The 26202-nt window shown below is 36.1% G+C and overlaps 1 protein-coding gene across 10 annotated transcripts in view; it reads left to right on the top strand.

The window, feature by feature from the left end:
- Window positions 1–26202, top strand: part of LOC136854203 (uncharacterized) — a 471644-nt gene that overhangs the window by 429082 nt on the left and 16360 nt on the right. For all 10 annotated transcript variants that reach the window (XM_067130510.1, XM_067130513.1, XM_067130512.1 and 7 more), the window contains one exon: window positions 22119–24361. In XM_067130510.1, coding sequence (XP_066986611.1) covers window positions 22211–24361 — 2151 coding nt within the window. In that variant the 5' untranslated portion in view covers window positions 22119–22210. The remainder of the gene's footprint in view (window positions 1–22118; window positions 24362–26202) is intronic.

The following is a 26202-nucleotide window of genomic DNA, read 5'->3' as shown; positions in this document are numbered from 1 at the left end:
TCTTACTTTCCACCCTCTCCTAACAGTTGATCATAGTGCAACTGCGAGGTTTTCCTCCTGTTACAACTTTCAAGCCTTTTACTGTCAGTTTCCTTTTCAGCTCTGAATGGCCTTATAGGTCCCAGCGCATGGCTTTTGGCCTGAATTCTATATTCTATTCTATTCTATAACTCTTTGTGTAGCATTCACATAACTATTGGAATGACTTGCCACACAATCCACAAGGAATATTCCTCTTGCCCCGTGACCGCGCAGATTTTGTGAGAGGTGCACCGCACCGTGATTAATTACTTTTTTTTTTTTTTACTGAATGGGCTCTAATGAATTCTGAAAATGTTCCCTCTTTCCAGAATCCCATCGAGAAGATTAAAGATGAGCTCGGCTTCGAGTAGCTTTTGAAAACGTCCCTTTTTTTCAAAGGCTTTTTAAAAAAATTTTTATTTCCGTTGTCATGTTATTCACGCCACTTGATGTATTTGTTTATGTCGGAGCTGAAAGGAATTCAGTAATAGCCGATGGACAGTTTTTCGGTGTTCGTGTTTTTAATGTAAAACTGTATGCTACTTTTCCTTTGTATAGCTGACGAATTCAGCAATGGTCAAGTTTGAACATTTTTGAAGGTTACTTTCGTGTTAATGGGCTTTAGCTGGAAGGGGTTCAGATCGTTTCATTGTTAGGTCTTATTAAATATTCTCAACTGTATTCCTTCCTTCTTATCGTTTCCTTTTCCTTCCCCTTTCGCTTTATGAGGACATTCTGTTTTTGTAAAAGCTTGCTAAAAAGGTTCTTGGCCTTTAGGAAATAATAATAAATAATAACAATAATAATAATAACAATTACAGTAATCATTATCATCGTCAATTGGAACGCATGACCCAATTGCAGGTGTTCATTAGCTTTTTGGAATTATACTGCGTGTAAAATTAGGTCACGTTTCTCCAAACGAATTGAATTTTGAACCTTGAAAACGTTCATTTAAAAGAATGGCATTTAGAGTTATTCAAATCATTCCTGACACGAGTTGATCTATTTTGTTGGTTTAAATAGCGTGAGAATTCACAAGAAACCCCACTGGCAAGAGAGAGAGAGAGAGAGAGAGAGAGAGAGAGAGAGAGAGAGAGAGAGAGAGAATTAACCTTGATTACCTTTCATGAGACCGTTAAGCCCTCCAGATGAAATGGCTTTTTGGCAAAAAAAAAAAAAAAAAAAAATGGTGTTTACGCTCTGATATCCTTTTGGTTTAGAGTCAGAATCATCAGCTTTTTTCGTCTTTTTCTTTCGGACGTTTCCTTTGCGTTTCGAGGTTTTCCATTCCAGTGAAATTTCTCATTTTCCCCAGTAACCTTTTGAGTGCTCGGGGCAATTAGAAGTCGACGGAGGATATTTTTCAGTCTTCCTTTGACAACCAAAACTTCATATACCATCATTCCCTCAATGCCGAAAGCGGTTCAAGTTGCTTTCATGCACAGCGACTGGATGACGAAAATATTACGAGGAAGTTATTTCAGCGTTGTTAATGCTAGTATATATTCCCATTTTACGAGTAGTACAATTCCTTTTTCATTCCCCTCTTGTCTCGCGTCCGAAACTGTTACTTCATTTCGAGTCATCACGCAAGACTTTAGGGAAATATTCTGACTTCAGTCCGTGATGTTTCTCATTAATCCGTGATGTCTCTGATTTGCGTGAAATGCAAAGAAGTAATTATGCCTAACCTTCGCCCTTTTTTCGTATTTTGATGTCTATACCGGTAGAAATTTAATTAGGCTTTGGTTCCCGGCGATAATTCATTTTGTGTTTATTTAAAGTGAGACATCTGTGACACATACGTATTTTTACAAGTAAATCCAACCTCAACAACCTCTAGCTGAGGTTTCATTTAGATTTTCGATATACAAACATCAGTTCTCTCACTGAATAAAAGGAGAGATTTCATGGTATTGAAATTTAAAATAATAAGGACCGATTATTTAAATGCAATATTTTGGGACAAGAGATAAGCTTATGCCTGTAAGGCTAATAATTTATGCTTGCTGATGAAACAGCTTTGATTGATGAGAGTGAAAGGAATTTACATACACTGGTAAAAGTTTAGTAATTGTGAAAACCTCAGTGAAAATTATCTCCAGAACAGTTTGACAAAAAATGAATTCTTGTGATATAAATAATCACAGGGGAGGAAATTCTGATAATGTTGGAATAAATTAAGGAAACCACTCACAGAGATAATGGTACGAAAGAGAGAGAACGGTTTTTCTGAAATTTTTCGAATTTAAAGAAAGGGCCATTAAGTATTTTTGTAGGGCGGTTAAAAAGAAAATGTACATTCAGTAATTGCAACGAACGGTCATTGAAGTATAGGATGAGGAAACCTAAACGAGTTTTAAGAAGACTGTTTTTATGAAAATGTCGTTGGGGAAGATTAATCGCTTTATATGTTAGACGGTTGGCGGAGCAAAGGTTAGAGTGAGACAGTGTGGAAAAAATAGGGGGCAGTTTTTAAGTTGGTAAATTGTTTTTGCACAGCTGATTCGTTCCAGAAATTGTTTTTTGCAGGTGAATGACCATCGTTGTAATTTACTGCAACTTAATGATTTCTTTACTGTGAAAGTTTACTGGGATATATATTTATACACATACTATATATTATATATATATATATATATATATATATATATATATATATATATATATATATATATATATATATATATATATATCAACACATGAGCACAGAAAAAATTTATGACTCACATCGGGATCGAACCCTGGAGGTCTCAAAGTTGAGTAACATTCACAAGGTATGTTAGGCGACAGCATGCCCAGGAAAAACTTCACGTACTTAGGTCCCAACTTCCTTTATGATCTGTGTGTAGGTCAACTGGTAACGCCTCGGCCTTTTATTTGAGAGACCGGGCTTGATCACGATGAGAGTCAGAAATTTACATTATATTATATATATATATATATATATATATATATATATATATATATATATATATATATATATATATATATGTGTGTGTGTGTGTGTGTGTGTGTGTGTGTGTGTGTGTGTGTGTGTGTGTGTGTAATTTTGCATGAGGCACTCAGGTATATACAGGCTAAATGTCTCTTATTCAGTCGCTCTAAAACTCAATCTAAAACTCAATCATTCTCCTTATAACATCTCAACAGAAGTTTGCAGTTGGCTCCACAGCAGATGAAGTTCTGAGAATCCTTCCTTCTGAATTAAATGAATCCATGAGGCCTTTATAAGAGGTCATATGCCCAAAGGTTGCTCCCTCTGGAGGAGAGATGCGGGTTATGGAGATTTAAAAAAGAATAAAAAAAAAGAAAAAGAACTTGGGGGGAGTCCAAATAGAGTTAAATTAAGAGTCGGGGGCAGACCATTCGCTGCGGGACTTCAGTTCCCTCATGAAACTGTAATGACGCGGAGGCAGCACCTCCTACGGCAGGTGTTTGCTTTTTATTTGTTATTTTTTTTTCGTTTCTTGGAACTTCCAGTATTGCCGTTGCTTCTCCCAGAGCGAACCTATTCGGTAAGATCATGCACTTTAGTAAAAAATTTTCATTCCTCTTTTTTTATTTTAAAGCATATCATTATATATTATATATATATATATATATATATATATATATATATATATATATATATATATATATATATATATATATATATATATATATATATATATATAAATTTCTGACTCACATCAGGATCGAACCCAGGTCCTTCAATTGAAAGGCAAGGGCGCTGCCCACTAGGCCATGCAAGTCATAAAGAAGTTGGGCGCTGCCCACTGCAGCGCCCTTGCCTTTCAAGTGAAAGACCTGGGTTTTGATCCTGATGTGAGTCAGAAATTTATTTCTGTTCCACACGTGATTGTGTGTAGATATATATATATATATATATATATATATATATATATATATATATATATATATATATATATATATATATATATATATATATATATATATATATATATATATATATATATATATATATATATATATAAAGGAGGTGTTGATGTAAAGAAGAAACTCAGGAACTTTAACTTTCTCGGACGGTGATTCCCTTCCCCAGGACATAGTTATATTGTCACTAATTAAAATCTAAAAAAAAAAAAAAAAAAAAAAATTGTGGATCCTTTGCTTTTTCAGTTCCACCCTCTTTCAGATCATGCCTTCGTTCCTGGTCCATGTTGTGGGAATTTTCTCAGACATTCATGGAAAATTGTTCTGTAGTATCTTCGTGAGCATCTGGGCACGCCATCCGAGATGTCACATCTGCTGCTTGCAACTCCCCCCAGATCTATATGGGACTGTTTTATCCTCTCATGAGGGATGTAATCATTGGTAAAGAGGCTTTTCTGAACAGTTCTTCTGCGGTAGAGCGTACCCGTATTCTGAACTGGTATCAATTTTTATCTCGAGAGTTTCCTTGACTTCATATCTGGGCTGATTCGTGGATCTCTGGACACATTTCTCTAACTTCTCAAAAAGAGCGCGAAGTCTTGAGTACGAGAGTCGACAAGTTTTATCAGTTTTTACAAGTATTTTCCAAGTTGTAAGACTTCACACACATATATATACACATATATGTTATAGGATACGTTTGTTATCGCTAATGAACTTACTTTTTCAATACTCGTGTCATTACCCGAGGTTAGCTGACATTGATGAGCTCATTTTTGTATCCCCCAGCAAAAAAGGAAATAAATGAAAAAAGAGAGAGAGAGAGAGAGAGAGAGAGAGAGAGAGAGAGAGAGAGAGAGAGAGAGAGAGAGAGAGAGAGAGAGAGTGAACTGGCCAAAAAGGGCGTCTGCTTTCTTAGAAGGACGACCACGTACATTTTCATTTTTGTATACCGTGATTATATTTACCAGATATACATTGAATTCCAGAATAAGTAAAAGGAGAAATTAAGCGTAAACTGGCTCCACTAACATTGGCTTTATTAACACATAAATGAAAAGTACATGTACAGGAGTAGACGTACATCTGGAACACCACACTTCGTTTATCGGTATTCACCCGAAACAAATTGCATCTGCCTCCACGTTAAAGAAATATATATTTCCAGATCTGTACAGCTTATCCTTCTGGACAAATGAATACAGACCTCAATTTTAGGACACGACTATGTGGGAATTGTAGTGTAAATACATACATATTTTCGTGGATTCAATCCACGGTATTTGAAGTTCATTATTTCAGATTGATTTCATATAAATCGACTTCAGTGTCTGAATAAAATGGTGATTTGCTTCGCTCCATTTCAGAATCAAAGCTGCAATTCATTTCGTTTGGATAATATAAAAATCTCATTCCGCCTGATATACTAATGTCAGTAAATAATTGGTGATTTATTATTGTTTGGTCAGTAATAACAATGGTAATAATACAATTTACATAAAATCAGATTTTTGTTTAGCTTACAGACATTCCATCATTCATTTTTCATTGCAAAATCAAGCGTGAAACAGAACGAAAATAATCGCGAAAATATTAAAATGTTTGATTGTTCCAAAAGTTCGTTGGGTACGTCATTCCGTCCGGTAATTGCAGATACGTTTCTGGTCATTGACGTCGATAGCCTATATATTTCTATTTGAGAGAGAGAGAGAGAGAGAGAGAGAGAGAGAGAGAGAGAGAGAGAGAGAGAGAGAGAGAGATAGAGAGATACTGACCGACTTCCATTTTTGTGCTATCACCTTGTCATAAAAATGCAGTAAACAAGTTTCCCTTTTTTTTCCCGCATGTATCATGGTCACACTTTTTTCTATTTTATTTTTTAATGATACATAACATTTAATACATATGCTCGTCTAACGTCTAATGCAAATGCCCGTTTAGTACCAATTCTCGCTCTCTCTCTCTAGGTTTTGTGTAATGCACAGATATAGGCAGTCCTGAAATTAATTGGATATGCTTGCATTCTGGACTTTCTGGATAAAACACCTTTTTTTTTTTTTAACTGGTTTCGCTTCCATGCGTCCTTGATGATGAAGCAAACCCATAAAAATCCATAAACCGCTGTTTTTATGGCGCCGTTGAAAGCACACAGTCCCAATGGAATAATAACATTTTTCCTTGTTAATGGGCCATGTAACGACTTCCTAAAAATAAACGGAAATCATCCGTAAAATATTTACATTTCATCTTTTTTGTTCTTTTTGAAAAAAATGACCGAAATCTTTTGCCAGGGCTCTTTCATTGTTGAAAAAAGAAGTATTTTGTCATTCGAAAAATGCGACGTTTCGTCATAATTTATTCTTTATTGAATTTGATGGACGTATCGCTGGTGGGAACATTTGATTGCCTTTGTTGGTCAAAATCAACAGGATTTCGTGTTGACATAAGCGCACTTCAAAAGGTGACTTTGTTCGCGTTCATGAGAACAGCTTTTTTGATCGACATCACTGGGTCATATGAAGCTTTTTTTTTCTACAGCGACGCTTGGATGCATTGTTTCGTGGAAACAATGTAGTAAGGTGGTCAGTACCACGATATTTTGTAATTTGTGATGGAGTATAAGGATGAGTATAAGAATTGTATTGCGTTCTTTTCCACGAGAAAAGGAATATTTATTGTGTTAGTGTGTGTGTGTGTGTGTGTGCATGTATGTTCACCAACTTTAAATCTAAGCTGAAGGAATTGTATTAATTTCACAGAGGTCTTCCGAAACAACTCGTAACAGGCCTGTTTTTCTGGAGACAGCATTACAATTTGGAAGAGTGCATTGAATTCACTAGTAATTGTTTCTCTCTTTGATAATGTTTTTAACCACTGTTCATTTCTTTCCTTTTTTTATACAAAATTTACGGTAGCTCTGCTGAATAATACCCCGGTTGGCTGGATCTTATTTTATTGTTGATGTTCTGTCGCATCATTTCTGATATGGAATTAACAGAAAATCATTTAGAGTGGAAATCTTGTTAACCAGATGAAAATAGTTTTAGAAATTAGTTTTGGCATGGGTCAAAGGGTGTAAATATTATTAGAAAACAGCTTTAAATTATTAGACATCTCGAGAGTACAATGTCAGTAATACGTAAGGGCGTATTTGATATTTATACAATTTTATGTTATAATTTCTTAACATAAGACCATTGTTTCTCCAGTATCAGACTGATGGAGGTACGGGTTGACGGCCAGGGTAACTCGGAGGATAACTTTGTAGAAAGTAAAGTTGAGAAGTTCGGTTCAAAGGCGTCTCTGCACTTCTCAGCGTCACTTCTTATTAAATGTTCGTTGTCTTATAACTCCGTTTTTCATCAGCCAGAGTGCTCCTTTTATCTTGGTCAGATTCCCTTTTTCCAGAATTGTAGGAAGACCATTACTCGAACAAAATCGTCCCTCCTACTATTTTATGGATCACCAGTTCCTGGCTGCGAACAGGAACTAAATTGCCTTTCATACAGTAGGGTATAACAAGGTGCCTCTTTCAGACTGGATCGTAGGTTAGGAAACATTGAACCTCTCAACTTTGATTCAAGTTAAGTGCGTTGGATGCTGTTAACTGTCCCATCTGTTAAGGAATGTCTTTTCCTCCCGGGGGTGCAACAGTAGGTAATTTGCTAGTTATTTAGGAAAGGCAATTTTCTGGCTGTTGTGCAGAGCGCGTGCTGTAAATTGATAGGACAGTACACTTTAATGTGCGGTTTCCTTGACCTCGTAGCAATACAGAAATTTTGTTATTTAATGGTTTATAATATTATTATGTAGTTTATGTATAGGAGACTTGTGATGTAGAAAGATTTCTGTTTTGAATGAAGAGTTGAATTATCTCACTGGTTTTTTTTTTTCTTGCGTTACTGAACTTGCTGACATCAATGTTTTCCCCTTCGTGCGTTGATGTTTAGTATATGATTCATTTCATAAAGCTTGCAGGCTGCTGATGAGGCTGAGATTTTTTTTTTGTTTTTTTATTTTTACTACAGCCTATATAGCTACCCAGCTTGCTCAAGAAGTATGTAGCGCGTGAGCTTTGCTTCAAGTTTTGTTGCATTAATGAAATAGCCATTTCTTGAAAATGAGTTGCGGTTTATTGTACAGTTATTGTAATGTTACATTCTCTAGTATTAGAGGTCTAGGCATATGATAATTCACGCGTTCTGTTAAGAGCTTGAGCGGCTGCTTGACCTAAAAGAAAAGGTTGGGATTCACCGGATCTTAGGAGGTTTGAAGTTAGAAGGTTATTGTTGCTTTGATGGCATAAGAGCTCTTCCGTGCCCTCACCTCTTAGAAACCCTGTGATAAATCACGGTCCTACACACACACACACACACATATATATGTGTGTGTGTATATGTATATATATGTGTGTGTATATGTATATATGTGTATATATATATATATATATATATATATATATATATATATATATATATATATATATATATATATATATATATATATATATATAATGTGTGTGTCTGTATATATAAACATTTACAAATTGTAATGCATACCTATCTTGAAAAAATCTGATGTTTAATATTTTATTCTAATGAAAAATCTGGTCTTGATTTTATATCATTATCCTAGAACAGTTCTGGTAATTACGTTTCTGTTCTTTACAAAATTTGGCAACCCATTTTGCTTTCTTTTCGCTCTTTTGATCGTGTAATTTCGTCCTGTTGCCTTGTAGTGTAAATAATATATGTTGACGCCTTTTCTAACAGTTAGTCTTCATCCAGCTCGCTGATTTAGTGTTGAGAGTTTAGCGTATATTCTGAATTTCCATTTCAGGTGTTTCTGATTGTGTTGAAAGAATTGCCCAGATCTTTTGCGAGAAAGCGCCGCGAAACGTTTCATAATCTCGGTAAGACGGGATCATCATTCCGAATGAAGGCCTCAGTCTAGGTAAATGGCCATTCAGATCCCTTAATAGCGGATAAATGAGAGATTCAAAGTGCCCATAATAAATCTTGGGTGAGAAAGAGATGCCGCCATTTTCCTCGTCTTTCTCTCTCTCCACTATTTTTGAGAGTTTATTCTTGCAGTTTGCAATATCAAAGATTTTTGGATCGTACGCTTAGTTCCAGTTCGGTGATTAGAGAGCCCAAAGTTTGGACGTGATAGAATGAAGAATGTTCATAGTGAGGAGAGGTGTCAGAATGTGGCGAAAGTAAGTTCATGCAAAATTCTAAGGAGAATGTTATGTTAGAAATTGGAATGATGCTGGAATGTTTTTAGTAAATGCTACGGGTGCTGGAAGAATGAAACAGTAGGTGTGCCATCAAGTGAGTCTAGGAAGACTCGTTAAAATCTTGTTGAACCATTGTCTTTTGTGGAAATAAAATGTAGTTGTTAATTGTGCGAAAAGAAAATATGATGGCAACTGTTGAATTTTATGGTATTTTTTGTACATTAGTACAAGAGGATTGAAGATGCCAGGATGGTAAAAAAATGGAATAAAAAGATGGGTTAAAAAGCTCTGCAGATTTGATTATCGGCATCTAAGTGGTTTGATTATGTAGAAAGTAGGAAAGGAAACGGACTAGAGAAAAAAAAATGTATCTTTTGCAAATACTAAGCAATAACTTGAATATTTGCTGCGTAAATCTTTGAGGGACCAGTCGTGTTGGTGAAGAATATTATAGGTTCTACTGTAGTGTCAGAGTATATTTAAGGCGCCTTTGAAAATGTGTAATTATTTTTATTGCGTTTTCCCATTCTTCTCATTATTTCGCTTCTGGGAAGCTCAGGAGAGAAAGAAGAGTTGATTCCCTCAGGAAAATTAAACGTGATTGAGCCACTGAGGAAACGCTAACGATTTCGCCTTCCTTTGGAGATGTCCCGGTGGGAAATGGGATGGGCAGAGGATTTCTCGAAGATCAAATTCTTATTTTGACTGCTGTGAGAAATTTTGGAATTCGGGGGAAATTTTGAAATCATGCCAATTTAGCTTTTCTGGAGTGACCTCCTTACGTGGCCTAAAATTATTGTTTTAGCCTCTCTCTCTCTCTTATAATATATATATATATATATATATATATATATATATATATATATATATATATATATATATATATATATATATATATATATATAATATAGAGAGAGATAGAGAGCGAGGGGAGCGAGGAGAGATAGTGTAGAGAGAGGGAGGAGATATTGTGTGTGAGTGTGTAATATGTAATATTTATATTTATTTACAGTACATGTTACTGAGTATAATGTAATTTTGACGGTATCCAGGTTACAATATATATTCTGTATATTTTACTTTGTGACCATAGTTCAGTAACTAGATATCTAAACACTTAATTAGGTCCAGCTAGTATGGTTGATTCTCGATCACTGTTCAGATATTTTTTTTTTGCTGGTTTGAGTGTTGGCGGTAGTCAGCATTTCTGTTAAGGGACCATAGCATCAGCCATTCCAATCCTCTCCATTTGCCGTTGCTTACTCCTGTTTTGATTCATGTACAAATAGTGTGACATCTAAATTTGGACTGGTTTTTACTTGTTGGAAGAAAATGCTTTGTTTCGTAGCTTCCGTCATCGAAAAATAAATTTTTTTTTTGGTCAGACTTTATTAACAATCTTTAGTTTGTTTTCCTCCAAGTTTAGGTGTCAGATTTTTTATATTCATTGTTTCTGATCCAATAGTTTCCTCTCCCCACCATAACTAACTTTTGCATTTATGATCACCAGACTGCTTTTTTTTTTTTTTTTTTTTTTTTTTTTTTTTTTTCAGACCAGCAGGTGCCATGTGTAGGCTGCATTCCTCTATGTTTCCATCTGAAATATTAGGGAAGAGCTGGTTTCGTTGCCTCTTGTAGTGTTTTAAACAATGTTTGTTTCATACTTCTTTATTTTTTGAAATTGTCATTGGTTTTGTGTATCCTTAAGCACCGACTGTCATAGCATTTCATACTAATTTCGTATTGCTTTACTTCTACGGCTGAATATTCATGCCCTTTGTGCAAATCTGTGTTTGGGAATGGAATTGCTTAAGGCTGTAATGAAAAGGAAAAGTTCGTTTGCTTTAGGAAATTTATATTCTGAACAATGTAACATGAATTGAATTGTAAAGTATTTTTATGGGACGATGTGATTATTACCTCAAGAAATTCCAAATCTTTCATTACTCTGTTAACGAAAAAATCTCTTCACTTAGGACGATAGCCTTCGACTCGTAGAAATTAATTAATAAAGATGATAGAATGGTTAATAGATTTATTTTGACACAAAAACTGAGACCAAATTATTTAATGCAAGCAGAATTTATCTCTCTCTCTCTCTCATTTTATAGAATTAGAATTCTGCGTCTCCTTCATATGTTGACTCAGTCATCAAGGTCACCAGCGGAAGAAGGTATTCCTCGTCTTGAGTCTTTCATATGAAACCAGGCACGAGAAATAGATTTGAGATTCGATTGGAACTGGTGCAACGCCATTAATAAGGAATGGCGCTGATTGAGGTTTTCTGATTGGTTGCAGCAGTGTCAAGGATTATGAAGGGTGATAGCTGATCCGAACCACCCCCAACTCTTGAAATTTCATCCGTAACCAAAGACTCAGTACCATAAGAGACCATACCTTTGGGTCGTTGGTCTCTCTCTCTCTCTCTCTCTCTCAATGCATATCTTACTCCACGCTCTGTTGGATAGTCCTCGTGTGCTTGGTCGTGTTTGCTCACGCGCGAGCGCGCCTATTTATGGTCTGCATTACCGTATCGGTATCCGATTGGACACCTAGAATTCTCCAACTTTCTAAAAAGAAAAAAAAAAAGTCAATGGAGGTGAAAGCAATACATTAGTATGCTGATTTCTTCAGTTACTTTCATTGGTAAAGCATTTTAGGCTCAGCTTGACTGTTTTTTCTATAAACCATGTAAATTGACAAGACGTTTGTTGAAACACGCACCTTGTCAGAATACGTCCACGTTAAAAAATGTTGAGTAAGTATGCATGACGTATGCAAGTGTGTATGTATGATGTATGCAAGTGTGTCTGCGTTTGCATGAGGGAATTGGAGTGGGTCTGTTCAGTGCTTGCCGGCAGGCAGATATGATAGCCACAAAGCCATGGATTTTCTATCTAAGGAAGACCCATGTATTGAAAATCGTATTCCGCTTCATCCTACACTTTTTATCTCATACTTATACTTGTTTGTGAATGCCCTTATTGTGGATTCGTTTTAATCGATACGTCATTCCAGGGTCATTCATATATATGTGTATGTGTGTGTGTTTGTTTGTATGTGTGTGTGCGTATGCGTGTGCTTGTGGGGTTGGGAGGGGGCCATTTCGTTCCTTCCCGAAGCCCAGTCTGAGGTGTGAAGGAGGCGAAGAGAATGAATTGGAAAAGTTTGTTCTCTCGTTTATTTCTTTTGGACTTATTTTCCTCCTTCACATCACAGCAATATATAATGTCAGCATGTCGCATCTGGAGGGAGATATCTCTTTTTGCCTCTTTGCTTTCAATGTGATATGTACTAAAATAAATGACGACCCCTTCTAAGAAGCAATTGAGAGCAATGCATTATCTACATGCGGTGAGATCAGAATTATCATTTCTGTTGTTGTACATATGTTCGTTAATAAAGGCCGCTAAGGGTGTTAACTGGAAAAGAAAGTTTCCGCAGTGTAGAATTCGCATATATGAAACAAAAGAAATGCCAGGACGAAACATAGGCTTATAATAAACAACAGTAGTAGCCCACCGCCACGCCGGTCAAAGGATGCACCAAAAGGTCGTTCCCTGCATAGTAGCTGTATTGTAACGTGGGACCTAACGAGATTAAGATAACCTGGGGGAACCTTTGTAGCATAATGAACGTGCCCGTGCCAACGTTGTATCCTGTGTCAGCTGAGACTAATATGCGGTATTCTTCCCTTCAGAATCGCCGTCTTTGTTTATGTTCTCTGTTGGGGAGGGTTGCTGGTATCTCGATGAGATACTGCATTATGGACTTGAGCTGCTTATTCCTTTCTGTTTAATTTTTATTCTTGTCTTTAATGCCCTTAGTTTGTTAATATCATTTTTTAATGTCTGTGGTCTAATTTGGTGTATTTTGACGATATCATCGGAGTGTTCTGCATTACGTACTGTTTTATTAGTGTTCTGCATTACGTACTGTTTTATTAGTGTTCTGCATTACGTACTGTTTTATTAGTGTTCTGCATTACGTACTATTTTATTAGTGTTCTGCATTACGTACTATTTTATTATTTGTTTCTGCTGTCTTTTTTTTTCTACATATTTTTCTTAGCCTATAGTAGTTATTTAGTCTATTTCTATTTTTCATTTTCAATACGTACTTCATAATTTATTTCCATCTCCCCGTTGTCCCTGTAATTTCGGTATGCCATTTCCAGGTTTAGCACCCTAATCATGCTTATTTAAATCTCTTGGTTATGTTGCTACATAAACTTTGTGTCGTTTTATTCGTTTCATGATTTTTCAAGGTTATTTTTGTTTCTGATTGGGGGTTTGTAATAATTCAAGTTGAAGAAGAATTTAATCGAGTGAACATGTCGACATAATCGACAATTTTGGTTAATGTGTAAAATTCGTTAGGCAGTGATTACGAATGTTTTATACATTTCAAAAGAACGTTATTAAATGTATTCAGGCAGACAATCTTATTGCAGCGGCTATGAATCTTTCAGTAAGTCTCCATAGCTATTTGCTCATAACATATATATATATATATATATATATATATATATATATATATATATATATATATATATATATATATATATATATATATATATATATATATATATATATATATATATATATATAATTATATATAATTATATATTATATATATATATATATAATTATATATAATTATATATTATATATATATATATATAAATGTGTGATTGTTTATTTTATATATATATATGTGTGTGTGTAAATGTAGAACTGAAAATTTGGGTCGTCACGCCCTGGGGTGACCCAAATTGAAGTTTTAATCACCTGCATTATTCCAAAAGTTAAGCTTTCTTGAATGGCGGAACGTTAGAGTTTAATCAGTTTATGGAAAATTGTTTGCGTTTTTAATGACTCAATTTTTGGACGCGTAATAGACTTACAAGCAACTTGATAGACTTCAAAGCAGCGTAATAGACAACGTTTGTTTCCTTGTTGACTTCAAAATTCTCATCCTGACCAGTTGCCACCAACACCAGGCTCCTTTCGTCAGCTGAGAGATTCTGAATGTTTACATTTATGTGAAGTTGCTAGCCACATATCTATGCCCCTATTGATGGTCAAAGAAGAAAGTGTACTAAAGGTGCCAGGCTTTCATTTTTGGCCACCTATCCAAGTATTAACCAGACCTAATGTTACCATTCTGGAAATAGTGATGGTGATGAAAATATGCCTGCACGAATTGCGAGAACGTCCTATTCCATGTAAGTTATATTACAGAGCATGGAAACTTGTGTTTCATACCTGAACACTGCAGAAAATCATGTTTCCTGCCCTTAAACTTTTGCTATAATTTCCACTTTCTTCGTCCGAAGTTAAAGTCATGATTTTCCCTTACGGCCCATGCAGTCTGCGTAAGTCAAGTCACTGAAATTCAATTTACATTTTGAAAATTGTATTTGCGTGACAAAGAGCATTAGTTGGAAACGTCCTCTCCTTTTTTCGGTTGCTCCAGTTGTTAAAAATAGTATGCTGAAATTCAGCATCCAGTAAAAATCTAAGTGCCAAAAATCAGATTTTTTTTTTTTCCTGCGCCGGAATGATGTTCGTTATATCACCCCAGTATTTTCAGAATTACTTTTTGTAGCTTCGAAATTCTTGTTGGGAACTGACTTTTTTTTTTTTCTTTTTATTTTTTTTATTCCGGCGGACCGCAATATCTGCTATAAATTTATATTTTTAACCTCTAGTATTTGGTGGTAGTCTGCAGCTTCAAGGAACCCCAACTTTTTCTGGAAGTCGCGTTTCCCAAGTTCTCATCATCTGATAGAAGATTGCGCTTCCGTTTAGTGTTTTGCTTTCCTCATATTTTTTGTTAATTTTTTTGCTTCTCGGGGTATATGTCTTGTCCCATAACCCTCTATGTGCATGAACTTAAGATTTGGATCACGTAATATTCATTTAAAACTTGCGTGAAAATGACACCTAAGATCTTTTGTATTTAATCTACATTAATTTTGAATATCATTATCTCTCTCTCTCTCTCTCTCTCTCTCTCTCTCTCTCTCTCTCTCTCTCTCTCTCTCTCTCTCTCTCTCTCTCTCTCTTCCCAAGTGTAAAGGTTGGCTACATATATTCAGATGTGATTTTCTTTGTTGCAAATCGAATGTAGGTATATGACTATAATAAAACTTGACGTTATTTACAAAAAAAAAAAAAAAAATTATGGAGTTGCCAAAATATATTTCGACACTTAAAGAGGAGGTCTTAGCTCACCATATGTATTTATTTATTTGTTATATTTTTTTGTTTCAAATAATTTAGGCCAATTATCCATTCATTTTCGCTTTTTTCGTTATGGTGAAGTTTTACGAAATTGCCATAACCGTTCAGAAATGTCGTTTTTTTTTTTTTTTTTCTAGCTCACCTTAGATTATGTGTATATATATATATATATATATATATATATATATATATATATATATATATATATATATATATATATATATATATGCATGTGTGTGTGTGTGTGTGTGTGATTCTAATAATAATGTTCAGTTGTTCATTTTCGGTTTTTTTCCTTTACGATCTTTTTTTTTTTACTAAACATTTAATATAGACTTATTTAGTCTATGTGTATATATTTAAATGTGATTGATGTAAATTTCGAGGCTTATTCGTATAGTAGACTCTTGAGATGGCATATAATGCAGTCCATCTTATCTGCTTAACTCCCTCTGAGCCAGTGAATTATTCAGTGACAGAATACGTGGTTCCTCCCCACGTCTCCATGGAAGGAAGTCCGAATTTTATAGTTCGACTTAGCACCTCTGGGGTGGAAACCTATTGATTTTTAATAAAACTTCTCTGCCGCCGAGCTGGGAGATCACGATCTTGATATCAGAGTCGCAGCTGAGAACAACTCCGCTTTGGATTTTCATTTTATGCAAAGGCCAGCTGTCTGTTCGGAAGCTGATGGATTTTGGAGTCGCCTTCATCATGCCAGCAGATCCATACAAACAATCTATTCGTGCAGTTTGTTCTTTCAGTACAATATCTGGAGAGCTTCAGTAGGCGAGAATGATAAATTTTGTGGACGCTGACCACCGCTAGACCCGAAGACTGAATGATTCTGTGAATATATAGGTGTTATCGACAGCACCCCCGCATCATTTGTTCTGAGGAATTTCCAAAACAGACACCCGCAAGATGTAATCAGTGTTATGGGACAGTTTTCAAAGCTACTGGAAAGTAACAAGGTACCCTTATCTGCATTTTCCTCTCCAGTAGAGCTTCAGCGTACCATGGGAGGCTGGACAAATGTGAGCTTAACCGGAAACCCACACATATATAAAAGGTCATTAATTAATGCGGCATGAAAATTCATTCAGACAATCAGATTACTGAAGGTAATGAGTGTCCGAGTGCTCCATTGCACCAGTAAATTACTCCATCATTAGCCCATGCTGCAAAACATGCGTGATGTACGGTGACATTATTAGTGTCATTTACATGAAATTATGACGTATTTTTCAACCAGAGCTGCTGTGCTTATTCCCCTTGGCTGAATTATTAATAGATTTTGAATGAATCATTTTTATAGTTTAATAGTAAAATGGAGCGACCCCCGAGGCCTTACTTAAAATAAAACTTGATTAAATACGAGCTGAATTATTGCGTTGTTATTCTTCGTGGACGTTTCGCTCTTTGGCGCAAAACATTGAATCTATATGTGCATATATGTGTGTGTGTGCATATATAAAATTTTATCTATCAACGTTAAGCCGTGTCCACTAACAAGGGTGGCCCAGAGCAAAACGCACACGACAGTCACAGTTCATTCATGCTGCAAGGGCTGAATAGTGGATTAATCCTTTTAACAGTAAGCCTTCATAAAATAAATCGTATTAATCTCGTCAACTGCACATCAAACCCCATGTGCACAGACTGCACCTTTCGCTTCTGCAGATTATGCTATCATTTTACCACATCTTTATATCTCCACGTTTCTCAATGTTTTAGTGTTTCTTACACCTCATGAAACCTCCTCTCAACATTTTCGATCGTCTTTCTTTCATTCGCATTCAGCATCGACACTTCACTTCCGTTAAGGATGGATGGCTCAACAATTCCATCATACATCCCCCGCTTTGGCTTATATAGATAATTCAGATCCCTTCTCAATCTTAATATTGCATTCCTTCTCTATTTTTTGTAATATCTACACGAGGTATTATTTTATTTTCCCTGAATCCCACATTCCAAGGAGCGTGATCGCTATTTAAGGGGCATACTCACACAGTGGGACCCACAACCCTTTTCTAGGCCTTCCTCAGAGGTACATTATATATGTACCCGAAACCGCTGGCACTTCCTAGGGCCGAAATGTTGCACTTCTAGGACAGTAATGTCCAGGCTGTAGCGCTTACCAACATCGCGCTATAGCAGTCCTCAGGAGAGGGAGAGAATGACGTCAAAAACTCCAGATCTTGACGTCAGTGAGAACCATTTTTTCTCCAGTCCCCCACTGGGAAACATCTAAAAAAAAAAGTGGTAGGTTTTTACTTGAGAGAAAGAGAGGGGGGCGATAAGAGGGGTAGATCAATAGCACCCCTTTTTCAACTCATATTTTTCCCTTTCTTATATTCTCATCAGGCTCAGTGATTACGGGAAATAAAAAGCTTTTCTTAAGCTTTGCCAATTTCCTTCTTTCTCAGCAGTCTTTTCTTATCCTCCTTCTGTGCGTGGGAGAGAGGTGAAGTGTCTCTGTTTTTTGTATTTCAGGAATATTTGATTTTTTTTCGTGAAGTCCGTTTTAAGTTTTTTTCGTTTGCCGTTTTGTGCATTTATGCTTTGAACGTACGAATCTCTGAAAGGTCTTCATATCCAGGAAGCACGGAAGGTGAAAGCGAATGGTGCAGTATCTGTAAGAGGTTTGGACGCGCTACTGGTGACTTCTTCTATATACTTTTCTTTTCTTAATTTTATCTAAAGCACGCCGAAGAGAATCTTGAGAGAAACGCATCGATAAAATTAATAACGCAAGTCTTTTACAATTTTGGTTTTTTATTTATATACTTTTTATTGCATTCGGTTCTGATTTAGTACCCCTTTAGCAACGGTTTTAACATTATTCATGAAACATATGTCTCATGAGATGAGGAAGGACCTCATAAAGATTGCCATCAGGGATCATCTGTATTGAGAAAGTGCATTATTCAAGATGACAGTGGACCCGTGTCACCAAGTGATCAGAGTCATTTACCAAGTATAGTGCTTCAGATCGCTTCTCCAGACGATGGATTTATGGACGGTTTTGAGATTGGTGTTTTACCGCGATAGTTTACTGTCAGTAGAGGATACAGGTTTTTTTTTAAAACACCGCGATAGTTTACTGTCAGTAGAGGATACAGGTTTTTTTTTTTTAACTTTTGATTGTATGTTGTTACTTAAACGGTTATACTCGGTGTCACACATCCTTGGGGAAAATTTTTCAGAGTTCTTATTCGTTGTTTTATATTATTTAGAATAACTACATGTATCAATTTTCGTGCAGATATCGCCATTTCCATGCGACGCGGAGGACCTCTTCGTAATTCCGCCACTTTTGTCTTTCTAGTGCTTTCACTTTCACAAATCTCTCAGTGTATACACCCAAAAAGCTCTGGATTTGTAAACTCTTCCGGTGCACACAAGAGCCCAGCTGATACTATTGTGTAACTTTCGTCCTTAACAGAGTTGTGACGTTGATGTTTTCGGTATCCGTGAAAAATTTAGAGAAGAAAAAACAAATAGGTGGCCTTCATCAAATTTAGATTTAGTTGGGGTACAACCTGTAGTTTATACAATATAATATTCGTGGCGGCATCACAGACTTTCAATAGTTTTGATATTATTGTGTTTGCTCGTAACAATAATGTATACAGGAACTTGTATTTCTTTATTTTTCATTTTTTAGTTTAGCCATTATCATATTAGTCTCTCTCTCTCTCTCAGACACACACACACACACACTTACGGCTTTTCTTTATTTTTCACTTTTTAGTTTAGCCATTATCATATTAGTCTCTCTCCCTCTCTCTCAGACACACACACACACACTTACGGCTTGTTATTTGAAACTAATTGTTAATGACTTGAATCACGAGCCGTTTCTTCTCAAGGTTATATTTACAAGAAAATCATGCTATCTGATGGAACTGGTATTGTTTTGACAATTATTGTTACTCATAACGTAAATAAATGCATACGAAGGGAAGCAATGAAAAAGAAGGAATAAATTAGGTGAAAAATGAGAAGCATAACAAATGATCATCTAATGTGCCTTCAAGCGAGGGTTAGTGAATAAGTAATTGGGTTGTGAGTTTTACGTTTTCCTCCCCTCACTTTTTAAATGTAATTTTTGATAGTTTATTTTTCATCTTGATTAACCCCTGCAAGTGCACTGCAGTATTTTCCGGCGTTTGGTTTATACTTCCTTTGTAATGATATAATTCCATATCTTGTTCTGACAATATGATCTCGTTGATATCGAAGTATGTCTCTCTGTCTGTTCTTTATAAGAATACACGATGTTCTAGCAGAATTCTGGTCCCTCAGAATACTTTTTGTTAGGTAAAGAACAAAACATTGTTTGAAAAGACTTGATCATGATAGTTATTACTGGGACAAATTTTTATCGTGGTCCTAGCATTGAAATAACCCCTTAAAGGAAATGTTTGCTAAAGGTATACTTACGACTGTGTTTATACATACATATATATATATATATATATATATATATATATATATATATATATATATATATATATATATATGCATATATATAATATATATGTTATATACATATGTATATATGTGTATGTATATATACAGTAATCGTAGTAGTTGTAGTAGTAGTAAAGTAGTTTAACCAGATACATATATGTATATATATGTATGTATATATACATATATGTATATGTATATATGTATATATATATATATATATATATATATATATATATATATATATATGTGACTATTTATCACATCACCGTGATTCATTTACAATCAGAAAGCTACAAACGTCCTTTAATATCCAATTCGCTCTACCTCGGAAATAATATATTTTCATATATGTTACCGAAGGGGAATTTTTTATGTGTGTGTGTGTGTGTTGGGGGGGGGGCGGTTGTATGTCTGGAGAGAGGGATAGAGGAAGGGAACTAATCTAACACCAGCAGTGTATCATAACAATGTATTCTGCCACTGGCAGGATAATCTGATGTCTTTTAGACTGAATGCCCAGATCTGCGCATCTTTTACTCGTTAGTCGTATTCTTTTTACACCCAAAGTGCGAACAAAAATAAGCTATACTTATTTTATCCATACAAATAACTTTGTCCATTTGAGGCTTTATTTAAAATGGAACTTGAGGACTCTCAACAACAACGCTAAAATTATAGTCATTTTTCTTTCTTTTCGTTGAAAGTTAGAAAGAACTCGCCATTATAAAGGAATTCTTTATGGACTCCCTAACTATTATATGGAGATCAAGACAGAACGCCCCATGAAGAGAGTTCGTTAGTTGTATTTTTACCCGAACTGCTTTGAAATAAACTTTCACATTCGCCCTTTTTCCGAGCACGAATAAAAAAACTACTGTAATGGACTAGGCGAGAGGTGGTTTTATCCCTTGCTTAATCTCAGGTACATTTGAATTACACGAAATAAGAAACGAAGGAAAATCTACTTGGAGAAAATATTATTCACACATTTTCGTCTGCTTTCTTCGAAGCTTTGTTTATTCGGTTGTCTGTTCACGTAAAGACGTTTTTCGTCTGTTAAAATGTATAGCTGGCATTCATTTTCGCGCGAAAGGTATTTGCTATATCTATCAGGTATGTTCAAACTATCTTTTCTCTAGTTTAACTCCTGAAGATCTTTGCATTTATTGTCCCTGAGTCGTTCTTTAATGTTTATGGGTGCTTTTTGTTTTATCCTAGTTGTACTTACTTAGGCATTAGATGACCGATGATAATTTTTTCCCCCTTATTTCTTGGCGCCCTTGAGCCATATGTGTCGTTTTGTATTGTCATTTCTTTTTCGGAGTTTAAAGCAAATGATTTTCCTGGTTATTTTTATATTTGTGTAGTGTAATTACGATCATTATGGCTTTCCACGTAATCAGAACTGTGGGCTTCAGAAACAAATAATTAAAAAGTAAAAAGATTTTGCTCTTGTTTGCAAGAATCTGAAAAACGGGTATCGTGGGTGTTATGAGAATTTGAAGCCGACTCTTTATTGTGACTTAGAACCCTCGCTTTTTCCCCCTTACTAATTTTTTTTTTATATAAGCAGATAACTTTTAAGGCTGTCAAGGTAGTAACGATGGAAGAGTTTTCTTGTATTTTATATATTTTTCATTTCTTTTGTCTTTTTCTATATACACAACAAGTTATGCACGTATGTCTTTTCTTGTTTTGTTTTACATGTATAAATTTTATGTAGTGCTTGTGAGTTTTAAATTTGTCAGATAAACAGATAGATAGATAGTTAAATAGATAGATGAAACGCACACTTGACCGGCCTCTGAATCATTAGACATTCAGGTCACAAACTGGCGTTGAAATTGGACCCCAGATTCCACAGTTTGTATTTGTCTGAAATACTTCTCACTGTGTGTATGTATGTATGTATATATATATATATATATATATATATATATATATATATATATATATATATATATATATATATATATGTATATATATATATATATATATATATATATATATATATATATATATATATATATTTGTATGTGTGTTTGTGCAACCTTGACGACGATTTTCCTTTGTATGAGTAGTGGATAAAAATCGCCTGTTTATTTATGTTTTGTCTGGTATTTTGCCATTCAAGGAATAATGTTTTTCTTAAATACATAAAATGTACTTTCATCTGGCGAAAGTTCATGTTCTTCATTCTCTCATTTGACTCTTTCTTCTTTCAGGTGGGACGCCTTGGACGTCGTTTTAAATAGAGGGCCTTCCACTTCAACTCTGTCATCATGTCTGGAAAAGGTCTCCGCATAGCCCCGGCATCATGGTGGTGCTGTGTGGCCGCCTGGAGGTAGTGGTGGTGGAGGCGTTGGACCTCCCGAACCTTGACCAGAACGTGTTGAGGCCCGAGGACAAGAGCGACCCTTACTGTGTGGTGGAAATCCAGTCGGGAAGTGGGGGGTTGCATAAAGTCGGAAAAACTTTTACCATAGATGACTGTCTCAATCCCAAGTGGTATTTCAAGTTATCCTCTGACGTCAATCAAGACGTGGCCGGACTTAGATTTACAGTGAAAGACCGAGACTTGTTATCGTCTGATGTGATAGGCACGTGTTTTTTACCTGTGCACACATTCATAAATAACAGTGCGCCGCATCATGCTGAACTGACTTTAGTGAACCAGAAAGGGTTTGGAGCTGGTGTTCTAAAGGTAACAGCATCATTCCATGCAACTATTCAGCCAGGTGTGACTATCGGTGATCGTGCGTACACTAAAGCTTCAGAATTCAAAGAGCGTGTGTCTAGGAAAATTCCCAAGTACGGAGAATCCATAAATTCATTTGGCGACATGGCTTTCTTACATGGAATTTTACATTTGAAGCTGGAGAGGGCAAATAACCTTCCCAACCTCGATAGTTCCATCCTCAGTCTAAGCAAGAAGGATGTGTCTGATCCATTTGTTGTTGTGACCATTGAGGACATAGATGGTGAGCCTTGGAAGATTGCTACAACACATGTTATAGATAATAACCTCGACCCGATCTGGGACGAGACCTTTCGTGTTGACATCTGCCATGATGTAGCATCAATCACCTTTACTGTGCGCGACAAAGATTTCCTGTCATCAGAGCAAATTGGTTCTATATCCTTCCCTGTGAATCTTGTAACCCAAGAGGAGGGTATAAGTGGCACATTTGATTTACTCAGAGAAAATAAGAACAAGCGAGCTGGCACTCTTACACTGTCAATGATTTATTATCCTAAACAAGCTGTCCAATCTACCTTTGAAGTGCCTGACTGTCTGTTTCCCCTACGAGAGGATAATAACGTGAGATTGTACCAGGATACCCACTGTCCATCCCTCCCCATGCCTCTTCTTGATGGATCTGGTAATGTGTACCAGCCTCACAGTACGTGGAGAGATATTTACAGCACTATCATGGAAGCTACACAGTTCATCTACATGGTTGGCTGGAGTATTAGTGCTAAAATTCCACTTCTCCGAGATGAGGGAGATGACAACCGCTGCCTTGGAGAGCTACTGAAGCAAAAGGCCTATGAAGGGGTTAGAGTTAGGTTGCTGCTGTGGGATGAACTCACTTCAAATGATATCAAAAAGAGTGGTGCTATGAGCACTGAGGATGAGGAGACGGCCAACTTCTTCAGAGGTACCCCTGTTGTGGTGGTTTTGGCACCACGTGACCGTCATTCTAAAGACATGTTCTCTACCAAGATGCATTTCACTATGCTGTGTTATACTCACCACCAGAAGTGTGTTATTGCTGACGCACCTATCGAAGAGTTGCCTGGGCAGAAAAAGGTGGTTGCATATGTTGGGGGTCTTGATTTAACAGGTGGGAGATATGATAGCCCAGAACATCCTCTCTTCAGGACACTGACCAAGGAGCACAAGAATGATTTCCGGAACCGGGTGTTCCCAACATTAACCAGTGCGAGCGGCCCGCGCCAGCCTTGGCATGATATACATAGCCGTGTAGAAGGACCAGCGGCTATCGATGTCCTTACTAACTTCCTTCAGCGATGGCAAAAACAAGCAACTGAACATCTTGATGCTCTAGTTCCTATACGCCAGATGGACGGAATCGCGGTAGAATATCGCTCTAGTGCACCAGACCGCTGGAACGTGCAGGTGTTCCGATCCATCAACTCAGACTCAGCTCAGTTTGACTGGACATCTGGTATTGGGCTCACCAAGAAGAAGGGAAGAGCCTTTGACAACAGTCTTCACCGGGCCTACATTCACAATATTCGGCGAGCACGTCGATGTATCTACATTGAGAATCAGTATTTCATGGGAAGCAGTCACATGTGGCCAGAATGCAGGGATGCTAAAGCCGGTAATCTTGTTCCACTAGAAATTGCTACAAAGATAGAAGACAAAATCAAAGCTGGAGAACATTTCGTAGCTTACATCATTATTCCCATGATTCCTGAGGGGAAACCAGCTGACAAGGTAAGGCTCATTGAACTCTAGGTTTAAGTCATTGCTTGTCAAGTTCAGGGTGCGTGAATTTGTTCTCTGTTAGGGTAAAATGGAAAATACTGAGAAAATGTTCACGTTTGCTTTGTTTATGCAAAAATCTGTAGATGTGAGCAGCTAAAACTTCTAAATTTTTTGTGTTATTTACATGTAGGCTATATAATATTTGTGTTATTTATATGTAGGCTACGTAATATTGATATACCTAATTTATGATATCATAGTGCCCATAACAGCTAGATCCAGTCCTGCACTGAAAAATTGCTTTTTTATGTATGGCTGTTAAAAAGCTTTTTAGACATAAAGGGGGAAGGTAGAAAATCGTGTTCCAGGAATAAATTCTCAACTGTCTACAAAATCTGATGAGAGAGAGAGAGAGAGAGAGACTGAGACTGCACACTCGTGGCAATATTCATGCAAATTTAAAAGCACTCCTAAGAAGATTATCCATAATATTTATCTTCTTGAAGGTATATTTCCTACACTAGGAAAGCTATATTTCTCGCAAGATTATTTGTAATCTTTGCCAAAACGTGGACACTTCATAATCTATCTATCTTAAGCAAACATAACCTAACCTTGGGGTTTTGTCCCTTTAATCTTTACCAAAAATTTTTAAGAAAATATATAAAAAATTATTTTTTAAAAGACGTTTTTATTAAAATGCACTAAAAAGTGAAAAATTATTTTTTGAGACACACCAATAAAAGCGTCGGCGCCAAACATGGAAGAAAATGCTACAAGAAAAGAAATATATATTTTTTGTCTCTTGTAGGATTTCCTTCCATGTTTGGCGCCTATGCTTTTATTTTTGTAGACATAATTAATTGTAAGAAAATCCTTGTGTGTCTCAAAAATTTATTTTTCACTTTTTAGTGCATTTTAAAAGAAGCGTGTTTAAAAAAATTAGTTTTTCTTTTATACTTGATAGTTTTGACAGAAGTTTTAACCGATTTATGATTGTAGCTAACGAAATTGATATCCTGTCGAGCCAAAGAAGGTTTGAAAAATCCGTAGAGTTATTTACCGAGTCAAAGACGTTGTGAAAAATCGTAAGAGGTTCTTACAAATCCAGAGATAATGGGAAAGGTCACTGTAGGGTCACTAGAGGTCACTACTAACCTACTGATCATGTAAGGTTGTATTGTCACCGGGATTGAGTAACTATGCAAAATTTCAAGTCCATCAGACGAAGGGAACAGGGCGAAAATTGGGTTACAAGATTTGACCTTGACAAACAAACAAAGACGAAAAAGCACGCTAAATAAGTGTATAAAAAAGGGATACATCCTAACCTTACCTAACTTAAGGTGCACACAACCAAGTTTCCAATTTCTTAAGATTGCACTTACCAGGTTTCTAGGGGAGTTTATTCTGTTTCCTCTTGATCAGCTTCCTTCTTTCTCACTTGTGTTGGAGGACGTCTGGGTTGTCTTCTTCGGGGTTTTGGGTGATAGATTTTTAGCTACTATGGAAAACTTGAGAAGCAGTTGATCATAACGGATGAAGTATTAGCAGTAGCCTTATATTTTACTTTGTAGATGAGTTGAAAGAAGGGTGAAACACTGTACAGCGAGTACTGTGTTCGGTATGTTAGCACCTTATGAATCTTGAAGGCCTAGATTTCAAAGGTTGTGAAAGTCGTAAGTACATGACAGTAAAGATTGTTTAGGGACCTACGAAATTTGCAGTAAATTAGCTATTAAGATCTCGCAAGATTTCAGTCAGTTAACAATACCGCCGCTTAATTTTTTTGTGTATCTCTCGCAAGATCACATAGGTGATATTACTTAAATATGGTCATTGAAATTATT

This window comes from Macrobrachium rosenbergii, chromosome 28 (genome assembly GCF_040412425.1).
Source record: "Macrobrachium rosenbergii isolate ZJJX-2024 chromosome 28, ASM4041242v1, whole genome shotgun sequence".
NCBI classification, from domain to species: Eukaryota; Metazoa; Arthropoda; class Malacostraca; order Decapoda; family Palaemonidae; genus Macrobrachium; species Macrobrachium rosenbergii.
The sequence above is the reverse complement of the archived record's forward strand: the minus strand, read 5'-3'. Positions and strand labels throughout refer to the sequence as shown.